Source organism: Poecilia latipinna, unplaced genomic scaffold (genome assembly GCF_001443285.1).
Source record: "Poecilia latipinna isolate Pla-1442-1.1 unplaced genomic scaffold, P_latipinna-1.0 Scaffold833, whole genome shotgun sequence".
NCBI classification, from domain to species: domain Eukaryota; kingdom Metazoa; phylum Chordata; class Actinopteri; order Cyprinodontiformes; family Poeciliidae; genus Poecilia; species Poecilia latipinna.
The window spans coordinates 22,107-31,888 of NW_015113449.1; the positions used below are offsets into that span (position 1 = coordinate 22,107).

The 9,782-nt window shown below is 38.8% G+C and overlaps 1 protein-coding gene across 1 annotated transcript; it reads right to left on the reverse strand.

The window, feature by feature from the left end:
• Nucleotides 1-417: 417 nt before the first annotated feature.
• atic (5-aminoimidazole-4-carboxamide ribonucleotide formyltransferase/IMP cyclohydrolase) lies at nt 418-7,276 on the reverse strand. The gene is made up of 15 exons (XM_015047561.1): nt 7,034-7,276; nt 6,739-6,865; nt 6,511-6,654; nt 5,592-5,680; nt 5,331-5,482; nt 3,688-3,844; nt 3,165-3,290; nt 2,977-3,084; nt 2,809-2,894; nt 2,638-2,727; nt 2,295-2,420; nt 2,122-2,214; nt 1,865-2,047; nt 810-965; nt 418-714 (listed from the first exon to the last, which is right to left on the reverse strand). Exons 1-15 carry the CDS (start codon nt 7,050-7,052, stop codon nt 595-597), a joined length of 1,776 nt encoding a protein of 591 aa, XP_014903047.1. The 5' UTR covers nt 7,053-7,276; the 3' UTR covers nt 418-594.
• Nucleotides 7,277-9,782: the final 2,506 nt, after the last annotated feature.

The window sequence follows — 9,782 nt, forward strand, 5'->3', positions numbered from 1 at the left end:
TCTACAAACAAACAGAAACTTAAGACACTAGGGGAATAACAACTCTTTTTTTGGGGGGGTGAGGGGGAAACATTGCCGTCTTGTATAAAGCAAATAATGCTAGCATGCAATCAACTACTTAACATTCATTTTGTTCATATGTTGCCAACTTTAAATTAGTATAAAAACACTCAGGTAGGCCGAGTTTCGAAATCAAACAAGCAATATGACCAAAAATAGTAGTTGCGAATTTGTTCATGCATATTCTATAGAGAATCGTGATACTAAAATAAGTGGTTGTTTTTTAAATATTGGTGGAACAAACTTGTCATTTTTCAAAATGCGATAAATTCAAAATAACTTAAAATAATGTACTAGAAAATGCAACTAAATACCAAGTTAAAATTTTAAGAGAAGGAAGATAACAGACCACAAGAATAAAAACAATACTACTCAGCAATTTATTTGAATTACCTACATTCTACATTCACAGCTACTTTATTGCTCACTCATATTAGAACGCAGCTAGTGTTACAAAAAAAAACTAGTAGTGATTTCTACACTTCTACAACAGTAACAGTAGGAATGTCTCAGTATCAGAAACGTTGGTAATGCTCAGTGATGGAAGAGTCGCAGGCTGGTGTGCACCAGAGTGATGCCCAGCTCATTGCAGGCGTTAATCACAACCTCATCAGCAGCAGAGCCCGCAGGAGCTGCGATGAACTCCACACCGCTCTGCATACGGACAGAAAGAAGAGACGGTTACTCTGCAAACTGGGCTGACTTTCACGCATGCTAAAGAGCGTGTACATGCGTAGAGTGCAATTTACCCGTTTGGCTCGATCTATGTTGTCTCTGAAGGGAAAGAAGGCGTCCGAGCTGACGGCGACGGCCTGCAGGGAGCTGATCCAGTTCTTCTTTTCAGTAGCCGTCAGAGACTCCGGCACCTCATCGTACATGGACTTCCAGACAGCCAGGTCTGGGCCCTGCAAGCATAAACCACACAAAAAACTTAAAAAACAAACAAAAAAAAACAAAAAAAAAAAAAAACAAAATCATCAATTTCCGTTTTGGTCACAGACCACAAATCCTTTAAACTAAACACTCTTCTGTTTTCTACTGCTAGTCTCACAGCTTGGGAGAAACTGTAGATGGACTGAAAAGATTAATTGCGATGAATCAATTACTTAAACAATCATCAACTAATTTATTAATCGATTAATCATTAAAAGGTTTATGAAGACTCAAAGGTAATTCGTTGAAAGAACACTGTACAAAAAATATAAATTTTGCATTTAAGATAAAAAAAACAACAACTTATAAATATGTACTACCCAGAACTCTTCAAATGAGTTTCAGCATCACCTGGTTCAAATTGTGTAAAAAAAGAAGACTTACCTTTTGCTATCCAATTATAAAATCGCTCAAACAGATCATACCTGCACTGTATTGACTTTAAGTTAAGCAAAAAGGCTTTTTTGCATGTTTATGTTAGATGTATTCTTTTTGCTGCATAATTTGCTACAAACGATGAAGCTAAAGGAATGCCATTATTGCAATCTAGCCAAAAAAAAAAAATTGTTCAATTCCTTTTCTAAATAAGGAAATAAATATTTGTTTATTTGCATCTTTTAACGTATTTCTAATCTGCAGAATGTGTCAGTTTTCTTTTTAGATTAATTGTCAGAATAATCAATCGATTAATCATATACAACAATCATTGGTTGCAGTGAAATCATGTTTTTCTTATTGCATCCTGTTCTTCCTGCACAGACACACACACACACACACACTTCTGAACTGATGAAATGCATGCAGAGCAGAGCTACAAAAGACATGGTGGTCATCTCCTCCTCTTCTTCTTCCTCCACCTCCTCCTCCTCACCTCGCCAACGGTGTCGCTGACAAACTGGTCGATGGCGTTGGCCATCTCTGCTCGCTTCACGCCGCTGCGAAACTTCATGCTCAGAACACGAGGGTGGTGTCTGAGCCACCAGTTGTCCGCCTTGTCACCCGCCAGCCGCATGCAGTGGATACGAGATTGCTGACCAGCGCCGATGCCAATGACCTGGACACACCGCAGGCGAGTGGAAAATTCACGTCGAGTCGGATCATTTCACTCAGTTTCCTGCCTGGACTCACCTGTCCGGCTTTAGCGTAGCAGACCGAGTTGGACTGGGTGTACTTGACAGCGATGGTGGCCACGGTGAGGTCACGCAGGGCGTCCTCAGACAGCTTGTGGTTGAGGTCAGAGAGCAGTTAGCGTTGATCGCTCAGGCCGTGCAGGTGAGCAGCGGTGCATCGCAGAGACTCACCGAACCCTTGGAGACAACATTCCTGAAGAACTCCTTGTTGATCAGAGCGTCGTTCCGCTTCTGCTTGAGGTAGAGACCAAACAGCACCCTCACCTCTGTGTTGTCAGGCTCATAATCTGGATCCATCTGGAAGAAAGGAACAAGGTGAAAAAAAGAAATCGATTTTATTTAACAGGAAAAACCATTAAACAGAAGCAAACGCAGCACTGGGCTTTGCTTCAGTGTTTTTGTTACTTCTTCGATTATGTAGGAAGTTAAAAACACATTTTCTCCATCAACAGACTTGAGGAAAGCAGGGATAAACTGGAGCTGCATTCTCTAGTGAGACTTGTGCCGCATTCACCTGAAGCACGCAGTAGTTGCCGTTTTTCTTTCTCGACAGAATTTTAAGTGCCTCCTCCTCATAACCAGGAGCTATGATGCCATCCGACACCTGAAAATCACCAGAGCGAAACAAACAGCGTTACATTCAAAATAACAGTCACCTACTCGTACTCGTTTCTTTTTTATTCACCTCTCTGGATATAATCTTGGCTGTAGGAACATCACAAACATCCGACAGAGCAATAAAATCCCCAAAAGACGACATTCGGTCTGAGCCTGGAAGGATTTCATTGACGTCAATGGCACGCAGATTCAAACACAAAATACTTTACATTGATAGACCCTCAGCCTGTTTGACCTCTTGCTCTTGCGTACGCTGTGGCCAGAGGGGTGAGATCCTTCAGCATGTCATGGACCATGCACACTTTGGCTTCCTCCTCACTCAGAGGAACTCCTACTGCAGCTCCTGCAGCGAGGAGGCGGGAAAAACCATGCAGGTGAAGCAGCACAGACATATTGAGGAGCGGCAGAGTGTCGTCGTCTCACCGGCAGGGCTGACGTGTTTGAAGGACGTGGCAGCAGCCATGCCGAGGGCAGCCTTCAGCTCTCTGACCAGCTGCCAGGCGTTCAGAGCGTCGCAGAGGTTGATGAAGCCCGGAGAGCCATTCGCCACTGAGGGACAGAAAATAGTAGAGCTCAAAATTATTCAGATGTTTCAAAAAATATTTTCATGGGAACAAAAAGTTTGTTGCAGGAAATGGTGTTCCTGTCGCCGAGAGCATTACTTCATGATGTAAAAAAAGAGCATCAGTTCGCAAAAGATAATCTGTTTTCAATTGTATTAAAGTTGTCAGGTCAAAAATTGTTTCTGCTTAATATTAATTGAAAAAGTACAGCAATCAAATCTTGGTGTTTTTCTTTGTTTTCCTTTGATGCGTTAAAACTATGAAGTTTGATATGCACATCTATAGTAGTTAGAGAGAAACTTGCATTGTGTTCAGGTTTTCACACTTTTAAATTTGAAATTAAAATATTCCAGTCAGCTGAGCTGTCAGCGATGTGCCAGTACCCTTGAGCGGGAGCTCGGAGCGCAGCGTGAAGATCTGGGCGGGGGCTTGGTGGGGGTTCATGCCGTAACGGAGGGGCAGCTGGGACACGCCGCGACTGTACTGCCCACGGAAGTAGTCAGATATGGCCTCGTCATACTGCGCTGTGTGTGTGAAGGCCTGGAGAGGGAATCAAAGACACATGCATGAGCCTGGTTCACATTTAAGAATTTGACTAAAAATTCACTTTTTGCCATTAATCCACCCAGAGTAAAAACTGAGGAAAGTATTTTTGTCTGCAAGCTTCACCAATCAGTTACAGTTAAAGTTCAGGTGCCTGAAATGCTAAAGCTGTGACCTCTTACAACACCTGTGATAAAAAAAAAGTTTACTCTGGACTTTGTCCTGCTCTGACCATCACCTTTTCACATGCACACACAAAAGAAGAAGAAAAACAACATCATATAGCCCCTCTTTATGGATTTTGTTTTTCCTGACCAATTCCAAGTCAAACACACACAAAATCCATTCATTTAATTGCTTTCATGTCATCAGATTTCAGAAGTCATGAAACAAAATGTTGAAATGGTCTTCCAGTTTTAGAGCGTGCCGTAGCTGCCGATTTGGCATCTAGACTCAAAATATATGAACTCAATTTTGAAATGTATAACTCTTGGATTTGTAGAAGATTTGTGTAAAAGAGTTGGAGTTTATTCAACCAGATGCATCTCAAGTATAAGAGTTTGTGAAAACCTGCAAATGTATTCAATTGTTTGAAAAAAATAAAAAATAAAATTAACTTTAAGGGGGTAAAAAGTCAATGAAGTGGTGAACTGGAGAACTCCTTCAGAGCTGGCATTTTTGATTTTCTTATAATTTGCTTTTCTTATCTCTAATTTAAATGCAAAAATATACGTATTCATTTTGTACATTTTTAAAATCCAATTATTCTGCAACCTGCAGTCTCTTTTATTTTGTAAATTTGTCCTGACTGCACAGTCTCTCTTCTTATTTATTTTTTTTGTTACTAGTACAGCTGAAATTCCCCACTGAGGGGCTATAAAGTTTATTTCTATTTCTAAATCACTGAGAAACGTTTTAAGATTAAGTTGTGATGAGCCTAGTCAAAGATAAATCATGTCATTTAAATGTAAAGGCACATGAAGAAAATATTTTCATTATTATATTTTTATACTTTAGAAATTGGAATGAAGAAAAAAGATGTCCCCACTCTCAATTTTATTCCCCCCCCCCTTACATAAAGACATGGAGAATGGTAAAAACAAAAAAAACAAAAAAAATCACACAATTTTCTAGTATTTCCAAGAGAGTCTGAGCCCCATAAAACTCTGTTATCGTATAATTTAGTTCCTATTAAAATAAAAACTAATGAAAAAAAAGACAAACTTAGAAGAATCTCAGATTTTAAAAGGAATTAAACGGTTTTTTGTTGTTTTAAATGAAAGACAAAAAAAATAAAAATCTTAAGTTTCCAAAAATCTGAAAAAATAAATAAATAAATAAATAAATAAAAATATTGTGGTGCAGGACAGAAAAACAAAGCAAGACTTTTCATAAACGTGTCAAAACTTGAGTCAATTAGAAACTTCTGCATTTTAAACAGCAAACGGAAAATACTGGGGGAAAAAAAACGAAAATGCCTCACTTTCAGAGCCAACTTCCTGCGGGTTTCCAGGGTCGTATCTTTGTCTCCTGAATCCTCCATCTCCTTGGCAACCAGCGAATAGTCAGCCGGATCGCACACAATGGTGACCCGAGCGTGGTTCTTAGCTGCTGCTCTCAGCAGAGTTACACCGCCTCAAGAGACACCAAACGTTCAGACTTCTAAGCAACAACTGTTGGTGGTTTTACTTAAAAATGTTAATCTTACACAGACTGCATGAAGGCTGTCATTAGCTTGACTTACCAATGTCAATCTGCTCCACAGCGTCCTCCACAGTCACATTTGGGCTTGAGATTGTCTTTACAAAAGGGTAGAGGTTGCACACCACCACTCTTTAAAGAACAAACAGAAAAACAAGTTCACTAATTTAATCAGGAACATACTCAAACTTTATCCATTCACAAATGACAAGAATTAACATTGAACTGATTAAGTATGTACGGGTAGCAGCTCTGAAATGCTTCCCCGTTTCGTTTTATTGAATATCAGTGAAAATGCAAGTTTGTATATAAAAAATACTTGGACTTTTAATTCAAACCTTTAGGCTTACATCAGCTTTGGGAACAAAGATGTTTCAACAATTTTAGTCATGGTGGACCAAATTTGTGAAATCAATTACATTAAGGATCCAGTTCCTTTTTTTGTTTGCTTTTTAATACAATAATAATCAGTGGTAGTCAGTTCAAGAACCCTAAATGTTTAGTGTGCATTGCTCTCGTTTCACCGACTTCTGATACACTTTTCTCTAAAGCCTCATACAGTAAATTTCCCCAATTACCCTTTTCACAGAATCTACTGGTGTTGAAATAAGCAATTCTCTTCACAGAACTTCACAACAAATTTATTTATTTTCCCACTAAATCAGTTCCAGAGGCCCCAGCATGATGTGTCTGCAATTTATTCATTTTCTGCTGGTCTCAGTTAAACAAGAGTCACAAGATGATCAGCAGTGCTTGCTGATAACATGCACATGCACTGCCATTAAATCAGATGAGCTTGTGAAGTGCTTCAAAGCCACAAGTTGCAGAGGTTGTTTGATTTAAGTCAACCTTGCAACAGTTTCTCATCTGCTTTTAAATAAGTGAAAGAACTGTAGAAGGTAAAAAAAAAAAAGATAAAAGACTGGATGTGGGTTTAAATATTGGAGATGTTCCCTCCTCACCTGACCAGGCTGTATCTCAGTTTCTCCATGTCTGCAGAGTCAGAGGCGCTTTTCCTGGCCAGAATGCCTCCGTGGACAGCAGGGTGCAGGGTCTTCACTCTGCCTCCCAGCATCTCTGGATGTCCGGTCAGCTCAGACACATCCCTGACACACAGGTTAAAAAGAAAAAGAAGAAGCGCCCTCAGCACAGAGTTGAATGCAGCCGAGGGGTCCAGCTAAACTACCAACCTGACAGCCAGTCCGGCGTCGCGCAGGGCTTTGGCTGTGCCTCCTGAGCCCACCAGAGACAGGCCCACATTCACCAGGTGTTTGGCGAAGTCCACCAGTCCAGTTTTATCCGACACACTCAAAAGAGCTGCAATGACAGAGACTCGTTTAAAGTAAGTGCTTCGGCGAAGCAAAAGCTCTGCACGCTGGCTAATGCTAGCTGCTTAGCTAGCTCTGCGCGTGTGGACGAGAAACACTTCATCAGAGGACAAAGCTTGAATAGAAGTTGGGAGAGAAAAAAACACCGAGCTCTTACCGAGCTCTGTGGAGGCCATGTTCACAGCTGCAGTGTGAGGAAACGCTCGGTCTGGATGTCAAGCTGGCTCTTTCTGCAGAGGCTGTTTCACTTTCAGTCAGCGCTGAAGAGCTAAACCAGCAAGAGACAGGGAAGTTTTCAAGCTCTTCACAAATTCATCATGTGCTTCCAAACTCCAGGGAACCGCCCATCTGAGGTCGGCGGCCAGTCCCACAAACCAAACGCACCCAAAACGAACCAACAGCGCAGAAACTGTGCATTTTCACGCAAAGGGCTACGGAGCCCGACTGGTGACATGGGAGAAACAACATAGAAATCCTGGCCAGAACTTCATATTTGTTGCCAACGACTCTCATGTCAGCAGACGAGCTCCTTTAAAAGTGGTTGGGAGCGTTTTTTGTTGTTGTTTTTTTTAGCTTTATTGTCACGTTATAATCAAAGCCTGTATTGCTTTGATTCTTCCACGCATATTTGATAAATCCTTTAATCTTTGAATTCAAGTCTTTATGCAAAACTTCAGTTTTTTAAAATATGAAGTCAAAATTTTTCCATATAATCCTCATATTCTTGTCTCACTGATATTTTTGCCTCATACCTAAATAAATACATCATGTTTTTGTTGTTTTACATAAAAAAAAAAAACTGCATCAGCTCGGAGTCAACAAAATTACAAAACAGACCAACATTTTATTATAAATTTTCCTTAAAACTACATGAATAAAAAAAAAAACTACATAAGGCATGAACATTTCAAGGACCAATAAGTAAAAATAAATACATCTATGTGACAATAAAAAATATTTATATATATTACAACAACGTTACTGAGGAAATAGTAAAAGTTAAACAAAAATACCACGTTTTTAAAAAATTACTGAATAATTTTTGAGAGTGTCTTCTTTTATTTTTCCACCAGAGGGCAGACAGAGCTCATGTACGAAAACTGAACGAATGGACGTATCTGATTAGCAGCTTATCAGATGCATGGTATAGATATTGCAGTATATCTATGAATAAATAAATAATTTTGTTTAAAGTCTCTTTACATAATTGAAACTTTAAAGAAAAACAATGAACTTTACCTGACGAACCATGCTGCGCTGAACCAGTGATGTAAAGAACAAGGAATCTCAGCTTTACTTTTCTCTATTTGTTGATTCAGTTTAAGTGTTTCTGCAGATAATCGGGCACTGAAGGTTACGCTGACGTCGAGATTGGCACCATTCTCATTATAATTGGCGCGACACCTGTAACGCATATTTCCCACAACAATAAATGACGCTCTATGAATACATTCTCCCCGCTGACGCCTCTTCAATAAACTTTACTGGTAAAAAAAAAAAAAAAAAAAACTGCATTTTCATGCTTTCGAACAGCGTTTTAAGTCGGACAGATGTGGATTTATTGGGCCCCGCAGTACTTGTCCATTAGTTAAGTGACAGGACAGGGCCTTGAGAAAGCAGCAGCAATACGTGTGATTACGTTAAAAGATCGTGCAATCTGTTCATATTTACGTAATGAGCCCGACGTTTTGCTGATTGATTAAACCGCGGGGTGTAAATATTTTAAGGGGTCCCTGATTTATAATCCAACAAAGCAAAAAGACGCCAATTTATTTGTGTAACCATGAAAATGGGGGTTTCTGGTAACCACTCTGACATCTCAGAGGTGACTTGAGTGATTCAATAGACCGTGAAACGTTTTTATGGTAAAACACAGGCTCACTATGCATTATTGGTTCAAAAATGAAAGAAGTGATGGAGCCGTCAGCACTTTCGTCTGAGGGCCGTCGAGAAAACTGACAGCATTATCAGCACTAAGTGTAATTTATGCGCAGGGATTTTTATTTTATTTTTTATTTATCAACGTGACGCCTGAATTTGGATTAAATTACAGGACGAATAGAATCAATGGCATCCATATATTGCTCTTCTGCCTTATCAATTAGCTGTGATTTTTGTTCTGTGTCAAAGGGGCCTTTTGTCAAACAGATGACAAGTCACACAGCTATATTAGGTCCTATTGATTTGCATGATTTTTCATCAGCCTAATTAAAAAAAATACACACACACTCAGTGGTTGATTCATTCCAGTCTGCTAATGAAGGTATTCTTTGTATTTTGAGTTAAAGGAAGAAAAATAAAAGATCTTTAGAAATCCTCTCGTTGGAGCTGAGACATTTGACTGAGCAAACTATTCAAACTATTCAATCAGTCAGATGGATTTTTGAAACATAAATTTGTGTTGAATACAAAGTTTATCCTAATCATCAATTTGACTTGAAAATCATGTTTGCTTCGTTCGGTTTAATTGTTTTGTTTTCCTGCAAATCATTTTTCAATCAGAAGTTGTACCTTTGTGAAAGTAACCACACCCAACTGATTCACATCTTTGAATCAGCTGGATGTGGACAAAATGTGTGCTTCAGTGTTCTTCCTTTCACACTAAGATATGTAGTAAATTCATGACGTTAACAAATATTGATGTTTATTAATTTTGATGGAATCAGATTCCGTTTTCATTTGGTCAAAGGATGTGACAGGGTCCCACTGTGCTCTCAATGTATAGACATTTTGAATATATATATATATATATATATATATATATATATATATAATATATAATATATATATATATATATATATATAATATATAATATATATATATATATATATATATATATATATATATATATATATATATATATATATATATATATCTATATATCTATATATGTGTGTGTGTGTAT

Coding starts and splice junctions, on each gene's coding strand:
- atic (XM_015047561.1), bottom strand. Junction 2,895..2,976: donor AGCGTACGCAAGAGCAAGAG/GTCAAACAGGCT, acceptor AAATCCTTCCAG/GCTCAGACCGAATGTCGTCT. Junction 2,728..2,808: donor CCAAGATTATATCCAGAGAG/GTGAATAAAAAA, acceptor GGTGATTTTCAG/GTGTCGGATGGCATCATAGC.